Genomic DNA, 21783 nt, shown 5'->3' with positions numbered 1-21783 from the left:
GTCTTCTGGCTGCAATAACTCTCAGAAAATTGTGAGAATAATCTAAAATAAGAGCCGAATGAAACAACTGTAAAAGGAATAGGCCGCACAGACATTGAGCTTGTTTCACTCCTTCATCCCAACACAGCTGTTTCACTGCTGAATAGTTCAACTCTACTTTTATAATGGTGCTTCCTTCTTCTGCATTCCCTGTCAGAGGAAAAGGTCTCTCTATATCCACCTTAATAAGTCTATTCTAATTACACCATTCTCTAATCTTTTAGCCTTAAAGCAATACAAATCAAATTTACAAATCCTCAGCAGGGGGGACAAAAATCATAAAGAAACATTTAATGCTTGGAAAGGAACATTTGGCTATACCAAAGCTCTAATTTGAAGGATATCAGACAAGTTGGACTAATATGTGTTATTCTCGACTTTTACTATTTTTTTTCATTTTAAGACACAGTCTCATGATCTAAGTGCTCAAGCCCCAAAGGCAAATGGGACTAGATTAATTTTGGATATTTGGACCGAAGGGTCTGTTTCCATGCTGTACAGCTCTATGACACACTGACTCTCAACTGACCTCTGGAATGGCCGAAGAAGCCCCTCAATTTGAGACCAATTAAGGATGAGCAATAAATTGCAGCCCTACCAGCATTACTTCCACCCCATCAAAGAACCTAAGAAAATGTGTGATGCCTGGAGAGGGCAACTTGAGAAGTTATGCTGCAATATTGGGCAAATATGGAACCGTAAAGGACAGGTCATCTGGGGATGAAGAAAGAGGTAGTGGTGAACAAAGAAGTCATTGTGATGGACGGTCGTTGGTAGGTGTCAGGAAGTGATTAAATGCTTCTGAAGGAAAATCGGGGCATCCAGAAAATTTGGTGATCCAAAGACTCAAAAAGCATAGAAACAGGCCCTTCAGCCCACCACGTTTATGCTGACCAAACTACCTTAATCCCATTTACCTGCACTGCATGCTTAGCCCATTATGCCCTGGCATTTTAAGTACTCATCCAGATGCTTCTTAAACGATGCTAAATAGCAAACACAGGACAAGTTAGATGAGTTAAGGCAATTAAAATTAAAGGAATAACAAGAGAAGTAACAGAAGAAAGTTTTCTTTTTAACTAATTCAAGGGGTGTGGATGTCACTGGCTAGGCCAGCATTTACAGCCCAACCCTTAGGAGCCTTTAGAGAATAGAAACAATTTACTTGGAAGCATGTGGCAGATGAGATGCTGCAGAGAGTTCAAGGTCATAGCTGCCTGAAAAAGGGATCGAGTACAAATATTGGCAATCATGTTACAACTGGATAACTATTTGGAAAGGCAAGGACTGATGAGGGGTAATCAATATGGCTGTGTGTGTCTTTGGGAAATCATGTCTCACTAACCTGATTGAAATTTTGAAGAAGAAGCGATGAGGATTGATGAGGGCACATTGGTGGATATGATCTATATGGATTTCAGGAAGGTGTTCGACAAGGTTCCTCATGGGAGACTGATTAGCAAGGTTAGATCTGACGGAATACAGGGAGAACTAGGCATTTGGATACAGAACTGGCTCAAAGGCAGAAGACAGAGGGTGGTGGTGGAGAGTTGCTTTGCAGACTGGAGGCCTGTGACCAAAGGTGTGCCACAAGGATCGATCTGGGTCAACTGCTTTCCGTCATTTATGTAAATGATTTGGATGTGAACTTGGGAGATATGGTTAGTAAGTTTACAGATGATACCAAAATTGGAGGTGTAGTGAACAGCAAAGAAGGTTACCTCAGAATAAACAGGATCTTCATCAGATGGGCCAATGTGCTGAGGAGTGGCAGATGGAGTTCACTTAATATAAATGTGAAGTGCTGCATTATAGAAAGGCAAATCAGGGCAGGATTTATACACGAAATGGTAAGGTCCTGGGGAGTGTTGCTGAGCAAAGAGAACTTGGAGTGCATGTTCATAGCTCCTTGAAAGTGGAGCTGCAGGTAAATAGAATAATGAAGGCGCCGTTTGGTATGGTTGCCTTTATTGCTTAGTGCATTGACTATAGGAGTTACAAGGTCATGTTGCAGCTGTACAAGACACTGGTAAGGCCACTTTTGGAATACTGAGTGCAATTCTGGCTCCCTGCTACAGGAAGGAAATTTGAAAGGCTTCAGAAAAGATTTACAATGATATTGCCAGGGTTGGAGGATTTGAGCTATAGGGAGAGGCTGAATAGGCTAGGGGTGTTTTCCCTGGAGCGTCAGAGGATGAGGGGTGACCTTATAGGGGTTTATAAAATCATGAGGGGCATTGATAGGATGAATAGACAAGATCTTTTCCCTGGGGTGGAGGAATCCAAAACTAGAGGGCACAGGTTTAAGGTGAGTGGGGAAAATTTTAAAAGGGACCTTAGGGGCAGCTTTTTCACACCGGGAGTGACGAGTGTATGGAATGAGCTGTCAGACGAATTGGTGCAGGCTGGTAGAATTGCAATATTTAAATGACATCTGGATGAGTCTGTGAATAGGAGATGTTTAGGGGGGTATGGGGCAAATGCTAACAAATGGGACTAGATTTATATAGAATATCTGGTCAGCATGGACGAGGGGTCTGTTTCCATGCTGTACATCTCTATGACTCTCTGACTCTATCTAGGGACTCTCAAAAAAAAAGCTCAAAATTAAGAGGAGGATTAGAACACTAATTATAAAAAGTATCAGGAGTGAACACGGGAAATGAAAATACCAAGACGGTAATCTTGAATGTTCAGCAATGGAGATTGAATGTTATACATCAGTAACTGATTTTACATTTGTCTGAATTGGACGTAAATGGAAAGAAAAATGAGGGGGGGGGGGGGATGTAGAATGGATTGCAGTCCCACTACAACCCATTGACCAGGATGAACGAAAGTCAAGATAAAGTCCCAGAATGGAAGTAAAAAATAATTGCCAGAATTGGAAGTAGACTAAAAGAAACAACATTGTAATTGGACACACAGAGAACAATTCCAATTAAGAGTACAAAAATGGAGTACTTATTTAGCCCCTCAAGCCTGCTCTGCCTTTCAATAATATTATGGATTCCCTGATCATGCCTTACTCTACATTCCTGCCTGCAACCCTCCAGATTTTCGACTCACTTGCAAAGAAAGATCTGTTTAATTCAGCCTGAACATAGTCCCCGCCTTCCCTGCTCTCCAGGGACAAAAACTCCAAAACCCATTGTGAGACAAAATTCCTCCTCATTTCTATCATAAATGGACACCTCTTTTTTGAAACTCCCAACTTTCCACAGGATGGGAAGCTCTGTCAAGACTTCTTTCCTTATCCCTGCTGTTTTTTTGGGTGGGGGTGGGGGGATCTGATCTTTGAGTCTTCTTGCAGCTTGTTTCCTTTCCCACCTAACTGTATTAACTGAAAAGTTGGCCACAACATATCTGTTCAGCTGGGGCTGTTTTCCCTGGAGCGTCAGAGGCTGAGGGGTGACCTTATGGAGGTTTACAAAATTATGAGGGGCATGGATAGGATAAATAGACAAAGTCTTTTCCCTGGGGTCGGGGAGTCCAGAACTAAATAGGGTGAGAGAGGAAAGATATAAAAGAGACCTAAGGGGCAACCTTTTCATGCAGAGGGTGGTACGTGTATGGAATGAGCTGCCAGAGGAAGTGGTGGAGGCTGGTACAATGGCAACATTTAAAAGGAATCTGGATGGGTATATGAATAGGAAAAGTTTGGAGGGATATGGGCTGGGTGCTGCCAGGTGGGATTAGATTGGGTTGGGATACCTGATCGGCATGGATGGGTTGGACCGAAGGGTCTGTTTCAGTGCTGTACATCTCTATGAATCCATGACTCTAAAGTCAGTAATATAGACTATAAATAGTTGAAGCTGAAAATGTGTTGCTGGGAAAGCGTAGCAGGTCAGGCAGCATCCTAGGAACAGGAGATTCGACGTTTCGGGCATAAGCCCTTCTTCAGGAATGAGGAAAGTGTGTCCAGCAGGCTAAGATAAAAGGTAGGGAGGAGGGACTTGGGGGAGGGGCGTTGGAGATGCGATAGGTGGAAGGAGGTCAAGGTGAGGGGGATAGGCCGGAGTGGGGTGGGGGGCGGAGAGGTCAGGAAGAAGATTGCAGGTTAGGAAGGCGGTGCTGAGTTCAAGGGATTTGACTGAGACAAGGTGGGGGGAGGGGAAATGAGGAAACTGGAGAAATCTGAATTCATACCTTGTGGTTGGATGGTTCTAGGTGGAAGATGAGGCGCTCTTCCTCCAACCGTCATGTTGTTATGGTCTGGCGATGGAGGAGTCCAAGGACCTGCATGTCCTTGGTGAAGTGGGAGGGGGAGTTAAAGTGTTGAGCCACAGGGTGGTTAGATTGGTTGGTCCGGGTGTCCCAGACCCGGACCAACCCGGACCAACACGACGGTTGGAGGAAGAGCACCTGATCTTCCGCTTAGGAACCCTCCAATCACAAGGGATGAACTCAGATTTCTCCAGTTTCCTCATTTCCCCTCCCCCCCACCTTGTCACGGTCAAATCCCTCGAACTCAGCACCGCCTTCCCTAACCTGCAATCTTCCTCCTGACCTCTCCGCCCCCACCTGACTCCGGCCTATCACCCTCACCTTGACCTCTTTCCACCTATCGCATCTCCAACGCCCCTCCCCAAGTCCCTCCTCCCTACCTTTTATCTTAGCCTGCTGGACATACTTTCCTCATTCCTGAAGAAGGGCTTATGCCCGAAACGTCGAATCTCCTGTTCCTTGGATGCTGCCTGACCTGCTGCGCTTTTCCAGCAACACATTTTCAGCTCTGATCTCCAGCATCTGCAGTCCTCACTTTCTCCTATAAATAGTTGAAGATCTACTGTGACACTCGCCAGCAATTATAGATTGCCAACTTGAAAATTACCCATCTATCCTGAATCGCAGCTGATTCCTGTTAGTTAGCCAATTGTTAATCCATGTTAGTATATTAAACCCAACATCATGAATTCTTGTGTAGTAATTTGTGCATACAGAAGGACCTCAATTATCTGGCATCCGATTATCTGAATATTGGATTATCTGCCAAGATCACAAAGTCCTGATGCTTAGCTAAACTATATTATCCGGCATTTGGTTATCCGGAGTTCAATTAACCGAAAGAAATACTGCCCACCCGTGTCCTTCGGACAATCGCGGTTCCTCTGTAAACTACTTTTACTTGAGCGTGGAGAAAATATTACCGTAGTAATTGAAGAATCAGTAGGCAAGACACTGTGCAGCATACAAAAGGTAGAGGTTAGGATTAGATTATACTCAGAGATTTAGCTACAGACTTAAAGAACGCCATGCTGGTTCTGCAAGGAGCGCTATGCTTAGTACCACTCACCCACCTTTTCCCCCTAGTCCTTTACAGAAAAAGTTTTCAAAAGATTCAATCATTTAACCCACTATACTCTCAAGAAGAGTATTCCAGATCTTAACCACTCGCTGCACAATAAGATTTTAACCTATTATGCGGTATCTTGTCAAAAAACCTTTGTAAACCCCAGTGAATAAAAAGGATAAATGCAGGATTAAAATTGACAATGATATGGATTCAAGACATCAGGTTAATCTGACACGGCAACTTCCATTTAAAAGTTGGTTGCACAAGTGTATCTCTGTCTCCTTTACAGCAGATCTGCAGGTCATTAAACTCTCCACACCAACTTGAAGGCAGATGAATTGTCACTTCAAGTGAAAGAAATATTAAATTCTCAAGAAAAGATAGGTTGAAAGAAATCTGACATCAATTTGCTCAGAACCAAATTAGAATCAGAGGTTAGAATGAGCAGTCATAATTTCCAGGTCCCTTTATTAAACTGCTATTTTAATTAAAGATGAAGGTGACTCAGTGCAGAGGAAGAGGAAAAGGAGGAATATGCACTATTTAGAACAAAGATAGGAAATCTACAGCCCTTACTCTGTGACAGATCTCTCAATTATGAATCAGAAGGTCATTTCCTCAAATCTCACTCCAGGCACTCCAAAAAATAATCAGCCACTTTAGTGCAGTAACTGAGAGACCCTGACATATTGCTGGAACTATCTTTAAGGCCCTGACTGTTCACTCAAACGTACGCAAACAAATGCCTTAAGATGAGCAGGAGAGTTGCAGAGAAGCATCAGAACAATGATTACATAAAAATATTAAAGCCCTCAAGCCAGTTCTGTCACCCCATTCGATCACTGCTGGGGGTTCACAGATGATCAGCCACAATCTATTTGAATGGCAGAGCAAGTTTGATGGACCAAATGATCCAAATGTAAGTCTTAAGACCTACATTCCAACTCCCCATTGCAATTTGTATAAATTGGAATGTGTTCTGAAGGAGAAAGAGTATGAAATACAGAAGAAACTAGATGTTTGTCCCATTGAGAAAAATACTGGTGCACCTTTTATTCCTCTCCCAGACAAACAAATAAATTACTCAACTGGAGAACACCAGCACTGAGAGAAAGCTTAAGAACATCACAAGTGCATTACTTATAAAGCGCAGGAAGATAAACCGCTTTTCCTGTAGATTCAGAGGACTACCATTAAGTGGAGTGGCAATATTTCTCTTTTATTCTAAAGGGCTATATTTTGGGCCGAAAATTTGAAGAAGCTGATGTGAACAATACTGTATAGGCCATCAGAACAAAGAGTCAGCACACATTTAGTAGACCAATAAACAGCTGACGTTATTAGCCTACAATGTAGCAAAATCACCAAATAATGGCATTTACCTTGTCACCTACTGCGTAAAGTGGAATATCATGAAAAGGAGAAATGTATTTACCCTCAGAATTCTCTGCAAACAAAAGGAGATAATGGAGATTAGACAGTTCATTCTGAGGCAGCATATGCAACATTCTTATCAGTATTGTGTCACACAATATAGGAAAGCGAGGCTGTTCTCCCAGCATAATCCCAATGGAATTCTGCACCATTGGGAATGTCATCTTCTGGATGAGATGCTAATTCAAAGGCCAATCTGCTCTCTAATGAGGGCTTTAAAGATTCCATTATTCTATTCAAAGAACAGAAGGTGACTTCGCAAATACTCACCCCTCGACCATTAAAACCATTTGGGGTCATCATCTCAGCTTAGTGGGTAGCACTGTTGCCTCACAGTGCCAGGGTCTCAGGTTCGATTCCAGCCTTGGGCGACTGTCTGTGTGGAGTTTGCACACTCTCCCTGTGCCTGCATGGGTTTCCTCCAGGTGCTCCGGCTTCCTCCCACAGTGCAAAGATGTGCAGGTCAGGTGAATCGGTCATGCTAAATTGCCCACAGTGTTAGGTGCATTAGTCAGAGTGAAATGGATCTGGGTGGGTTACTCTTTGGAGGGTCAGTTTGGACTGGTTGGGCCGAAGGGCCTGTTTCCACACTGTAGGGAATCTAATCTAATCTAACCTCATTGTTGGTTGTTGTAGGACCTTGCTCTGATCAAATTGTCTGCAACATTTCTTACATTATACCACTTCAAAAGTACCTCACTGGCTGGAAAGGTATGAAAGATATTCTATAAACTGGAATCTTTTCCTTTCTTTTCATAATTAGTGGGATGAAAAATTTTTTAAATCAGTGAGGTCAGGACTAGGAACTGCATTAGGTTTTAGCATTTTAAACACTCTAAATGTGTAAACAGTGGGCAAACAAAGCTGAAAGATAGCTATACAATCTGTTTCACAGAAGGATGCTAGGAAGTTCAAAGTTTGTTTCTTTTCTCAAGCAAAATGAATTACTGCAAAAAAAGGGTAGTTGTTTAAATGAACTGTAATGCAGTGATAAAGATGTCGTGACTCAACCCTGAAAGGTCTGCCAGAATAAAAGGAGACCTTTGACGATTAAAGTTTGAAAGGTAAAAGAGGTTATTAAAGATGCAATCCTCACAGAAAAAGCAGATGGCTAAAGAACAGATATGTAAGGGAGAAGATTACATGTCAAATAGCATGGGCTTTGGGGTCAGTTTGAGAAATGGAAAATGACTGAAGGGAATGTATGTGAGGCCAGGTAGCCAAAGGAAGTCAAACAAAGAAAAAGAGAGAGATTCAAAATAAATGCAGCATGCAAGAGAATATAAAAGAATCATGTTGTGATTCAGTATGATAAGTGCATGTATGCATTCATGTGCAATATCATTCTTGCACTGATTGTAAACTGCATTGAACATTTCAACTGCATATATTTCAAGTAAAGAGATAATATCTCTTATCTGTTCATAATAAAAGTAACATTTTTTTTCTATCTCCTTATGATATAATAACCATGAGGGAGGAAGTCTAGTTGAAAAACCTCTATGCTTTGGATTCCCTGTGTGCACCTATAGCTGCTACATTGTGTGTGCTCCAGCTAACGGGTCTCACGGAGGGCTCTAATATTTTGGGCCCCTCCATTAATGAAAAAGATGATTAGGGAGCACTCACCCTCAAGAACTTCCCAACTCTGTGACATCCTGCTTGATATCATCAGCCTCATTGCCCTCTCCCCTCCTCTGGTCCAATTGGGGCAGTGTGGTGGCTCAGTGGTTAGCACTGCTGCCTCACAGTGCCAGGGATCCAGGTTCAATTCCAAGCTCAGATGACTGAAGTTTGCACATTCTCCCCGTGTCTGCGTGGGTTTCTGCCAGGTTGTCCGGTTTCCTTCCACAATCCAAAAATGTGCAGGTTAGGCGGACTGGCCATGCTAAATTGCCCATCGTGTCCAGGGATGTGCAGGCTAGGTGTATTAGACATGGGAAATGCAGGATTACAGGGATAGAATAGGGAGGTAGGTCTGAGTGGGATGATCTTCGGAAGGTTGGTGTGTGGATTCGAAGGGTCGAATGGCCTGCTTCCACACTGTAGGAATTCTCTGATTTGATAAATGGCAGGTTCTCGTGCTTGCACTTGCTCATGGGTGCATGACTTTCATGAATCCCTTGTATGGGGCCTGTTTTGTGGCCATCCCAGGCCTGTTGAACTGGTTGGACAAACCGTAAGATCCTGAATACTACATCTGGAGCTTTGACTGCATGGTCCAGAGGCTGCAGCCGAGGTGAAGCAAGTCTGTTGTCTGGTCCTCCCTGAAGACTGTGAATAAGTTGGCTGGGCAAGTTACACGACGGCTGGAGGAGGAGCGCCTCATCTTCCGCCTGGGAACCCTCCAACCACAAGGTATGAATTCAGATTTCTCCAGTTTCCTCATTTCCCCTCCCCCCACCTTGTCTCAGTCGGTTCCCTCAACTCAGCACCGCCCTCCTAACCTGCAATCCTCTTCCTGACCTCTCCGCCCCCACCCCACTCCGGCCTATCACCCTCACCTTGACCTCCTTCCACCTATCCCACCTCCATCACCCCTCCCCCTAGTCCCCCCTCCCTACCTTTTATCTTAGCCTGCTTGGCTCTCTCTCTCTTATTCCTGATGAAGGGCTTATGCTCGAAACGTCGAATTCTCTATTCCTGAGATGCTGCCTAACCTGCTGTGCTTTGACCAGCAACACATTTGCAGTTTGCTCCTGATACAATGTCAGGTAGTACAGCAAGTGGCGAAGAAAGGTCAGAGACTGCTAACGATTATAGACTCTTTGGGTGAGGGCAAGAACTTGGCATATGCCTTCTTTCTGGCAAAGTCCAAGGTTATCTGCTTGGTCCGAAAAACAAAAAGGCAAAACAGTTTTTAATGGGGAAAGACTGGGAAGTATGTAACATTCAGTGAGACCTGGTGTGTTGCACATATCACTCTGGGTCAACTTTGAAACTACATCACCATTCCTTTACTGTCATGGGGTTAAAAAATCCTTGAACGCCCTTCCAAACAACACTTTGGATATAGTTGTGTGTGTGCGGGCGGGGTCCACGAGAGGGCGTGGCTATAAGGAGAGCTTGTGGGCGTGGTCCATGTTTGGGCGTGGCTGAGTGCGTGCGGGGGTCCACGAGTGGGCGTGGCTATAAGGAGAGCTTGTGGGCGGGGTCGATGTGTGGGCGTGGCTGAGTGCGTGCGGGGGTCCACGAGTGGGCGTGGCTATAAGGAGAGCTTGTGGGCGTGGTCCATGTGTGGGCGTGGCTATGAGTGTGCGGGCGGGGTCGGCGAGAGGGCGTGGCTATAAGGAGAGTTTGTGGGCGTGGTCCATGCGTGGGCGTGGCTGAGTGTGCGGGCGGGGTCCACGAGTGGGCGTGGCTATAAGGAGTTTGTGGGCGTGGCTGAGTGTGCGGGCGGGGTCCACGAGAGGGCGTGGCCGGGCCGGTAGGCTATAGATGAATTCAAACGCAACGCTGCGAGCGGGGGGTGGGTTTTGCGGAAACCCTTCAGATCAAATGGTTAAGATATGAACTTCCGGTGAGACCGCCGATCCCCAGCTGACCTTTCACCTCCTGCCCGCTCTTACTCACTGAGGTAAAGTCCGTAACTCGGTGTCCACGGCTGGCCCCGCTCCTCCTTCCCGTAGCTGCGGCGCATCGTCCTTGCGTAGTGGCGGAGCAGATCCTCAGCTTCCGATCGTCTTCTCCAACCGAACAGCCATCGGGCGGTCTGAGCCAGGCGGAGGACAATACGCATCTCCCTCGCGGACAGTGTAATGTGTGTTACCGGGCAGTGGGGGAAGAGCCTGAGCGCTCAGCCTCCCAGCCTCAGCGCCCTCTCTTGGTGAACGACATCACTCCCAATAGGCCCTTGGTGCTCTCAGTACTCCCCCTGTTGTCGGTTTGTGGTCATCGCAGGCTCTGACATCCATAGATCATACAGTATGGAAATGGACCCTTCTGTCCAACTAGTCCACCCTGACCACTTTCCTGCGTTTGGCCCATGTCACCCTCAACTTCTCCTATTCATGTACCTATCCAAATGTCTTTTGATTGTATCTGCATCTACCATTTCATCTGGGAGTCCATTCCACATACAAACCACCCTCTGCGTGAAAAGGTTGACCCTCAAGTCACTTTTAAATCTTTCTGCAATCTCCCTAGTTTTGTATTCCCCCATCCTTGGGGAATTGATATTCACCTTATCTATGTCCCTCATGATTTAACCTCAGCTGGGAGATTGCTGACCTTTTTCCAAAACTGTATTTGATGTGTAAAAATAATTTACAAAATAACATTACAGAATTAACAATAACATTCAAGTTGTCTAATTACAGGACATTCCACTCATTAGCATTGCAATAGACTGTACCTGACTATCAGCTAGTCTGCATTACAGAAACTGGACTGGCCACATAAATGTAATGAAGATTAGAGTGGTGCTGGAAAAGCACAGCAGGTCAGGCAGCATCTGAGGAGCAGGAAAATCGATGATTTGGGCAGAAGCCCTTCATCAGCCATTCCTGATGAAGAGCTCCTGCCCGAAATGTTGATTTTCCTGCTCCTCGGATGCTACCTGACCTGCCGTGCTTTTCCAGCACCACTCTAATCTTGACTCTAATCTCCAACATCTGCAGTACCCACCTCTGCCACATAAATGCAGTGGCTACCCGTGCAGGTCAGAGATTAGGAATAGCTCCATCAATACTCAAGAAACTTGACACCGACCTTGTCATCACCAGAGTGCCTGTTGTAGATAAGTCTTGTCGTGACTGTATTTGTAGGAGAGACCACTTCACAGTTCTTTTGGAGATAATGTCCCATCTTCACATTGAGGATACAACAAACCTTGATTTAATTGCAGTTTAACTGCAACCAGGACTCTTGACAAACAGGCTAAAATTACACACCTCAAATACCTAACGTTTACTGTATTATCACAATCTCTGCAATGTTCCAAGTATTCAGTTCAGGGTGCAAGTGAGAAGGTCCTCCGCTGGTTAGTTTATTTAAGGTGAAATTGTACTGTTATTCCACTGATAGATGCTGTAAATAAAGTATAATAGTGCATTATGTTAGCGTGTGTTTTTACATTGATTTTGTGGACTTCGTGACCAATTGGCAGACCCCTCGTCCCATAGATGTTATTTAATAAAAAGTTTGCTGTACATTCCTTTGTACTGTGTGACACTATCACCTTACTAAAGGGGACAGACTTCGAATAGATCTAAATTGGGTATCCCTAAGGTATCCGTGGGCTATCAACGCCTCATAAGAACTAGGAGCAGGTGTTTCTATCTAGATGTTTTGCTATTCCTTCCTTGCTAACAGAATGAAGCATTTCCCCACTGTAGATGTTAACCTAAACTTTTGTCAACGTTTTATTTAAAACAGTGGCGTCACATTTGCAGTTTTCCTGTCTGCTGGAACTGCCCCAGAGTCCAGTGAATTTTGGAAAATAACCAGAAGTGTATTTGCTATTTCTCCTGCCATCTCATTTCGTACCCTGGGATGCATTCCATCAGGGCCAGGAGACTTGTCTACCCTTAGCTCCATTAGCTTACCCAACATTACCTTTTTCGTGATAATGATTGTTTCCAGGTCCTCTCCTACCTTCGTCTCTTTGTCAGTTGCTGGCATGTTAGTGGTGTGCTCCCACTGTGAAGACCGACATTAAATACCTGTTCAATGCCCCAGCCATTACTAAAACAGCTTATCCTCTAAAGGACCAAAGTTTACTTTAGCCATTCTTTCTCATTTTATATTTTAATAGAAACTTTTGCTATCTATTTTTATATTCTGAGCTCGTTTATTCTGATGTTCTATCTTACTTCTCTTTATAGCTTTTTTTCTGCCTTTCTGTTGATTTTTAAAGCTTTCCCAATTTTCTAGTTTCCCACAGATCTTGGCCACTTTGTATGCCTTCTCTTTCAATGTGATAGCCTCCCTTATTTCCTTAAACACCCATGGCAGATTACCCTTTTTCCTACTGGCCTTCCTACTCCTATATGGAATATACTTTTGCTGACCACTTTGAAAAATTACTTTGTAAGTCCTGCACCATGTTAATGGAGCAGCATCATCACATTCAGGAGAGTCAACATGGCCTTGTGTGTGGGAAATCATGTCTCACAAACCTGATTGAGTTTTTTGAAGTAGTAATAAAGAGGATTGATGACAGATTGGTGGATGTTATCTCTATGAACTTCAGTAAAGCATTCGACAAGGATCGTCTCAGTAGATTGGTTAGCAAGGTTAGAACACATGGAATACAGAGAGAACTGACCATCTGGATACAGAACTGGCTCAGAGGTAGAAGACAGAGAGTGGTGGTGGTGGTGGAGGGGTGCTTTTCAGATTGAAGGCCTGTGACCAGTGATGTTCCACAAGGATCAGTGCTGGGTCCACTGCTTGTCAACATTTATTATAGAATCATAGAATCCCTACAGTGTGGAAACAGGCCATTTGACCCAACAAATTCACACTGAGCGTCCAAAGAGTAACCCATCCAGACCCATTCCCCTACCTTATTACTCTACATTTACCCTGACAAATGCATCTAACCTATACATCCCCAAACACTGGGCAATTTAGCCTGGCCAATTCACCTAAACTGTACATCTTTGGATTGTGGGAGAAAACCCGAAGGAAATCCATGCAGACACGGGGAGAATGTGCAAACTTAACACAATTACCCAAGGTAGGAATCAAACCCGGGTCCCTGGCACTGTCAGGTAGCAGTGCTAACCACTAAGCCACCATGCCACCCTTTTATATAAATGATTTGGATGTGAACATAGGAGGTATAGTTAGTAAGTTAGTAAAATTGGAGGTTTAGTGGACAGCAAAGAAGGTTGCCTCAGAGTACAACAAAATCTTGATCAGATGGAATGGCAGATGAAGTTTAATTTAGATAAATGTGAGGGGCTGCATTTTGGAAAAGCAAGTCAGAGCAGGGCTTATACACTAATGCGAGGGCCCTGGCAAGTGTTGCTGAACAAAGAGACCTTGGAGCAGGTTCATAGTTCCTCGAAAGTGGAGTTGCAGGTGGATAGGATAGTGAAGAAGGCATTTGGTATGCTTTAATTTATTGGTCAGAGTATTGAATACAGATGTTGGGAGGTCATGTTGCGGCTGTACAAGACATCGGAGTATTGTGTGAAATTCTGGTCTCCTTCCTATCGGAAGGATGTTGTGAAACTTGAAGAGGTTCAGAAAAGATTTACAAGGAAGTTGCCAGGGTTGGAGGATTTAAGCTATAGGAGAGGCTGGACAGGCTAGGGCTGTTTTCCCTGGAGTGATGGAAAATAATGGGTGATCCTATAGAGTTTCATAAAATCATGAGTGGAATGGTGAGGGTAAATAGACAAGGTCTTTTCCCTGGGGTGGAGGATTCCAGAACTAGAGGGTATAGGTTTGGGGAAAGATTTGAAAGGGACCTAAGGGGCAACCTTTTCATGCAAACGATGGTGCGTGTTTGAAATGAGCGGCTAGAGGAAGTGGTGGAAGCTGGTACAATTACAACATTTAAAAGTCATCTGGATGAGTAGATGAATAGAAAGGGTTTGGAGGGACGTGGGCCACGTGCTGGCAAATGGGACTAGATTAGATTGGGATATCTGGTCAGCATGGAGAATTGGAACAAAGGGTCAATTTCCGTGCTATGACTCTCACTGTCCCACCACAAAGTCTTTGTTTCCAGACTACTTTAGGCAACTCCCCCCTCATCGTATTGTCTCCCTTGTTGAAGCGCAAGACCCTGTTATTGAATTTTATCTTTGCACTTTCCATCTGTATTCTAAATGCAAGCATACTGCGATGGCTCCTTCCAAGAGGATCCCTAACTATGAGGTCATTAATTATTGCTGTCTCATTACACAGGACCGGGTCTAGGATAGCTTGCTCCCTCATTGGTTCCTTGACATACTGTTGAAGGAAACTATCGCGGATACACTCAATGAACTCCTCCTCAAGGTTATCCTAACCGAGCTGGTTGAACCAATCGACATGCAGATTAAAATCTCCCATGAGAGTTGCCATATCATTTTTACAGGTATTAGTTATTACTTTGTCTATAGCCCGCCCCAATGTGATGGTATTATTTGGTGGCCTATAGACTACACCTATCAGTGACTTTTTCTTCTATAACCCAAATGGATTAACTAGAACTGCCCTGGTGTCATCCTTAAATATCAGAGCTACACCACCTCCCTTACCTCCCTGTCTGTCCTTCCGAATAATCTGATACCCCTGAATATTTAACTCCCCGTCGAGACCATCCTGTAACCGTGTCTCTGTATTGGCCAGGAGGTCATATTCATTTGCGGGGAATTGTGCTGTTAACTCATCAACGTTGTTCCGAATGCTACGAGCATTCAGGTAATGTGCCCTTATGCTAGTTTTTGTACCTTCTTTATGAATTCCAACATCTCCATTAATGATAGCTCCTGAGTTATCCTTCCTTTTTACTTGTTTTATAGTCTGCCTTGTACTTAAACCCTCCTGGACACATGCTAACCTGCTATTTACCTTTTTATTTACCATCATACTTCCTGTCGCTTTCCCTTCCCCACCCCCCTCTGACTCACTAGTTTAAAGTCCCAGTGACCACGCTATTTATCCTTTTCACTAGAACACTGGTTCCAGATCGGTTCAGGTGGAGACCGTCCTATTGGTACAGATCCTCCCGGTTCCAAAACTGTGCCACCATCCCATGAAACCTCTTTCCCAAACCGCTCCCTTAGCGACATGTTTACTTCCCTAATTTTCTTAACCCTGATCCATTTTGCACATGGCTCGGGTAGTAATCTGGAGATTATAACTCATGAGGACCTATACCTTAATTTCGTTCTAATGCTTGATAATCCCCAAACAGGTCCTCCTGCCTGACCTTGCCTAGGGATATAACCTGCATATCTCTTACTCCAACCATTCAAGCCAGAGGATTAACTCTGGTTCAATGGAAGGTAGGGGACATGACAGGGACAGTACTAGGCACACCTAAAAATGAGATGTTAACCTGGCAAAGTGACAACGCAGGACCACTCACATGCCAAGCAGTGAAAGCAGCTTCAATGGACAGGGCCAAGTAATTCCACAGGCAGTGGATCAGACCTAAGCTCTGCAGTCCTGCTGCAGTCAGTCATGAACGATGGTGGACAATGAACAACTTGGAGGAGGAGGTAGCTCAACAAACATCTGCATCCTCAACTGCGCGAGAGCCCAGAACATCAGTACAAGTGACGAGGCTGAAACGGTTGGGCACTCCTGACTGATGATGAATCCAAGTAGATAATCCATCTCGGCCTCCTCCTGAATCCTCTTGCATTACAGATGTCAGTCTTCAATAAGCTTCATTCTCTCCACATGATATGGGCGGCACGGTGGTTGGCACTGTAATCTCACAGTGCCAGGGACCAGTGTTAGATTTCAGCATTGGGTGACTGCCTATGTAGAGTTTGCACGTCCAAAGATGTTCAGGTTAGATGGATTGGCCATGTTAATATACCCCATAGCATCCAGGGATGTGCAGACTAGGTGGATTAACCTTGGAAAATGTGTGGTTACAGAAATAGGGTTTGGGTAGGATGCTGTTTGGAGGGTCTGTGCAGACTTGATTGGCTGATCTACCTCTTTCTGCACTACAGTGATTCTATATCAGGAAACACCTGAAAGCACTATGTAATGTATAGGCTTTAGGCTCGGCCAATATTTTGGCAATGGCACTGAAGATTTATGCTCCAAAACTAGCTACACTTCTAGCCCCATCACTGCAGGAGTTCTTCAGGCTAGTGTCCTAGACTCAATCATCTTCAGCTCCTTCTTCGATGACTTTTCCTCCATCATAAGGTTGTAAAAGGGGATGTTTGCCAATATTGCGAATCAGTCACAACTCCTCAGACACTTTAACTCTCCCTCCCACTCCACCGAGGACATGCAGGTCCTTGGACTCCTCCACCGGCAGAACACAACAACACGACGGCTGGAGGAGGAGCGCCTCATCTTCCGCCTGGGAACCCTCCAACCACAAGGTATGAATTCAGATTTCTCCAGTTTCCTCATTTCCCCTCCCCCCACCTTGTCTCAGTCGGTTCCCTCAACTCAGCACCGCCCTCCTAACCTGCAATCTTCTTCCTGACCTCTCCGCCCCCACCCCACTCCGGCCTATCACCCTCACCTTGACCTCCTTCCACCTATCCCACCTCCATCGCCCCTCGCCCTAGTCCCTCCTCCCTACCTTTTATCTTAGCCTGCTTGGCTCTCTCTCTCTTATTCCTGATGAAGGGCTTATGCTCGAAACGTCGAATTCTCTATTCCTGAGATGCTGCCTGGCCTGCTGTGCTTTGACCAGCAACACATTTGCAGCTGTGATCTCCAGCATCTGCAGACCTCATTTTTTACTCCTCAGATACTGAAGCAGTTTAGTCTATATGCAGTGATAATATCCAGGCTTGGCCAGCAAGTGATAAGTAACATTTGTACCACACAAGCACCAGGCAATGACCACCTCCAACAAGAGAAAATCTCACCATCATCCCTTGATGTTCAATGGTGTCACCATCACCACATCTCCTACTAATCAACACTCTGGGGTCTCCCATTGATTAGAAACTGAAATGAGAGTTGAGCAGTGCTGGAAAAGCACAACAGATCAGTCAGCATCCAAGGAGCAGGAAAAACCCTGATGAAAGGCTTTTGCCCAAAATGTCGATTTTTTTTCTGCTCCTCAGATGCTGCCTGACCTGCTGTGCTTTTCCAGCACCATTCTAACCTTGGCTGTAATCTTCAGCATCTACAGTAGCCTCTGCTGCCGAGAAACTGAAATGGACCAGCCATATAAACACTGTGGCTGGGAACAAGCCAGAGGCTATGAATTCTGTTTTGAGCAACCAACCTCCTGATTCTCCAACGCCTGTCCACCATCTACAAGGCACAAGTATGGAATGTGTTGGAATACTCTCCATTTGTCTGGGTGAGTGCAGCTCCAACAACACTTCTACGACAGTATAGAATTCTTGGCTGGCACCACATCTACCACCATCTACAAGACACACTACAGTAACTCACCAAGAATACCTGATAGCATCTTCCAAATCTGTAATCTCCATCACGTGGAAGGAGCAACAGGCACGTGAACACCACCGCCTTCAACTTCCCCTTTAAACCACACAGCATCCTGACTTGGAAATATATTACTGTTCCTACACTGTCACGGAGTCAAAATCCTGGAGCTGCCTGCCTAACAGTACCTTAGGCATACCTCCACCTCAAAGACGATGGAAGACAACTCATCACCACCAGGTCAACTAGGAATGGGCAAAAAATGTTGACCAAGCCCGCTAGCAACTGAGATAAGATTTTTTTTTCCTCCGAGAGGGTTGTTCAAGTGTGGAATTCTCATCTGCAGGGAGGAATGGAGGCTGGGTAATTGAATATTTTTAAAGCAGGTGTAGATGCACTTTTCACCACTGGGGGGACTCAGACAGTGTTGGGGTTAGGTCACAAACTGAAGCTGAGGCTACAATCAGGTCTGATCTTATCGAATGTTGAAGCAGACTCAAGAAGCTAATATATGTTGCTTTCAGTACATGCAATGATGCTACACTATGAGCCTGACTAATAATCCTAGATTGATCAGTGTAATTTTTCATACTTTTGGGATAATCCAGCAAATATGATCCATTTGCAGAATCAGATCTGATGTTCAGACCTTTGAGAGTTTTACAAGCATGGGCTAATTGGCTATTTGCAACAAGCCGACCATATCCAAAGAGACATGTTGTTTTATACAATCTTCCAGACTGGATGTATGCCCTACAGCACACTGGCCTGAAACCAATATACCACATTACTCTTTTGTAAGACAGAGAAAGTCTTTTGGGTTAACAGCAACATGTTGTTACTGGAGAAGTCCATATGTATTGCTGCTGTACAGTGGCAGCATGAAACAGCTAACTTCCCCTGTTGCTCAAACTGAGCTGCCTCTCCTTTCCAGGATAATCTGAGCGACTGGGCACACAACACCAAGAGGGACCACCTTATGGCTTTTCATGGATTTGCAAAAAAATGATCTGATCAGGGTAGCTATCATCCTGCAGGATGTACTCTATTTTAGTATCAAGTTCGCATGTTGAACAAATGGCTATTTATGATGTCACCAATAAAGTCAACCTTATAACAGGAAGATCTGTAGGAATTCAGTCTTTGTCAAAATGACACCTGACTTCCTTCTATTTTCATATTTCCAATATGTAGATAGCACTTTAGTTTTGAGTTCATGCAGCATTTCTTTAGACATCTCAATGGACGCCATCCAATGCTCAAATTCACACTTGAAATGAATGTCAAATGAGCTTCATTTTGGCAATGTCATGTTATGATGTTGAAGGCGTATACTGTACCTTTAAGAGAGAGTGAATTCTGTTCTGAACTGAGAACTTACAAACATCTATGTATGTGATTAGATGGCAGTCCCAGGGTGTACTGGAAAAATTGAAAATATGTTACATTTGGCTGTGAAATGGATATCTGAGATTTGGTTGCCATTTTGACAACAATTTGAATGTAACAAATCAGTTTAAATTATGCCCTAGTATACTAAAACCCAATCGAATTTGAATTTATTGTTGTGCCAACATCTAACCAATGAAACGATCTGATGTCGAATGGGTATAAAATGTGGACCTTTTGAAAATTGGTCAGAGAGCGACTGCCATAGAGACAGAAATGCAGGGAGAGCGAACATCTAGCTCTCCAAGAAATTAGGAAACACTCTGTATCAAAGGGGCCTTTTTATATGGACAGAGGGTGGTGGTGGAGGGTTGTTTTTCAGACTGGAGGCCTGTGACCAGTGGAGTGCCACAAGAATCGGTGCTGGGTCCCCTACTTTTCAACATAATATAAATGATTTGGATCTGAGCATAAGAGATATAGTTAGTAAGTTTGCAGATGACACCAAAATTGGAGGTGGACAGCGAAGAAGGCTACCTCAGATTACAACGCGATCTTGATCAGATGGGCCAAAGGGCTGAGAAGTGGCAGATGAAGTTTAATATAGATAAAAGTGAGGTGCTGCATTTTGGGAAAGCATATCTTAGCAGGACTTACACACTTAATGGTAAGGTCCAAGGGAGTATTGCTGAACAAAGAAACCTTGAAGTGCAGGTTCGTAGCTCCTTGAAAGTGGAGTCACAGGTGGATAGGATAGTGAAGAAGGCATTTGGTATGCTTTAATTTATTGGTCAGAGTACTGAGTACAGGAGTTGGGAGGTCATGTTGCAGCTGAACAGGACATTGATTAGGCCACTGTTGGAATATTGCATGCAATTCTGGTCTCCTTCCTATCAGAGGATGTTGTGAAACTTGACAGGGTTCAGAAAACGATTTACAAGGATGTTGCCATGGTTGGAGGATTTGAGCTAAAGGGAGAGGCTGATCAAGCTGGGGCAGTTTTCCCTGGAGTGACGGAAGCTGAGGGGTGACCTTATAGAGGTGTATAAAATCATGAGGGGCATGGATAGGATAGATAGACAAAGTTTTTTTTCCTGGGGTGGGGGAGTGCAGAACTAGAGGGCATAGGTTTAGGGTGGGAAGGGAAAGATATAAAAGAGACCCGAAGGGCAACTTTTTGATGCAGAGGGTGGTACGTGTATGGAATGAGCTGCCAGGGGAAGTGGTGCAGGCTGGTACAATTGCAACATTTAAAAGGCATTTGGATGGGTATATGAATAGGAAGGGTTTGGAGGGATATAGGCCGGCTGCTGGCAGATGAGACTAGATTGGGTTGGGATATCTGGTCGGCAAGGACGAGTTGGACCAAAGGGTCTGTTTCCATGCTGTACACCTCTATGACTCTATGGCTCTATGTGAAATGTATTCAAAGTAAAAAGAAAGAAGACAAGCCAGGAAGATGCTCAGTGGGAAGAAGAAAGACACAGAAGATGGCAGCAGCTGTGTGGTTTTGAAATTGTGTTGATGTAATTTTAATAAGTGTCTTATTGGAACAGCATATTGTTATAGAGTTGGAGGTAGATAATAATCAGTTAAGAGAGGGGAGCTTAGAATTCTGAATACTTGTTTAATGTTCATTTTATAGTTAAAAAATAAATTGACGTTATTTTATTTAAATAGTATAATTTGTAAGTTTTCTGTCACTCGAATTTTAACAGATTACAAGGAGAGGTGAGATAATCTGGTGCTTGGTCTCATTAACAGAGGGGTTCACCTCTGTGTTGTAAGAGTTTGGGGTTTCGGGTCTGAGATTTAGTCAGGTTTAGACAAATCCACTGAGATTTAGACAGATTTGAACAGATCTGGGGTACAAAACGTCCCAATAGATTTTTTAATAGATATTTTTATTGAAAAAGAAGATTTTTGAGATTTTTTTACAAAATTACAGAAGTAATACAAACTAGTGTATTCCACTTTACAATATAAAACCAATATAAACTTTAAAAAAACTACTAATCTATTCTACAAACAACCAAAACATAAAATAGGATATCATACATTACTAACAATAAAAAAAGTAAATAAATAACTAAATACGTATTCAAAATACATTTACATCAAGTCATAACAAAACCTGTATTTATATGGGAATCCTCCTCCTAGGGGACTCGGAACCAGTTAGAATCATTACCACAGCTAAGCAAAGGCCCAGGATAATATGGCCAAAATATCTGTGTCAGTATAGTTCAAAAAGGGCTGCCACGTTCTATGAAATAATTCTGTTTTTTGGTGGACCATATTCATAAGGAAGTCTAGGGGCCCATATTCCATGACTATCCTATGCCAATTTGAAAGTTCTGGGGGACATTCGGATACCCAATTCACTGAAATATTTTTCCTCGCACAAAAGGAAAGGATAGTGAGTAATTTCCTCCCATATACATCCAAAGAGGGCAATTTTGGAGAGCTCAAGAGTAAAGACACTGGGTCCAAACCAATCTCCGTACCCAAAATCTTTGTCAAGGCATTCGCTACCCTGTCCCAGTACTTGCAGATCTTATGGCATCTCCATAGACAAT

The 21783-nt window shown here is 43.9% G+C and overlaps 1 protein-coding gene across 1 annotated transcript in view; it reads right to left on the bottom strand.

Moving 5' to 3' along the window:
• LOC132829102 (inorganic pyrophosphatase-like) overlaps nt 1-10573 on the bottom strand; it is a 56909-nt gene extending 46336 nt beyond the window's left edge. The window contains exons 1-2 of the mRNA XM_060846423.1: nt 10346-10573; nt 6721-6785 (exon numbers count right to left, since the gene is read on the bottom strand). Coding sequence (XP_060702406.1) covers nt 6721-6785; nt 10346-10511 — 231 coding nt within the window. The 5' untranslated portion in view covers nt 10512-10573. The remainder of the gene's footprint in view (nt 1-6720; nt 6786-10345) is intronic.
• Nucleotides 10574-21783: the final 11210 nt, after the last annotated feature.

This window comes from Hemiscyllium ocellatum, chromosome 2 (assembly GCF_020745735.1).
Source record: "Hemiscyllium ocellatum isolate sHemOce1 chromosome 2, sHemOce1.pat.X.cur, whole genome shotgun sequence".
NCBI lineage: Eukaryota > Metazoa > Chordata > Chondrichthyes > Orectolobiformes > Hemiscylliidae > Hemiscyllium > Hemiscyllium ocellatum.
Note: the sequence above shows the minus strand (reverse complement) of the source record. Positions and strands in the feature narration are given on the sequence as shown.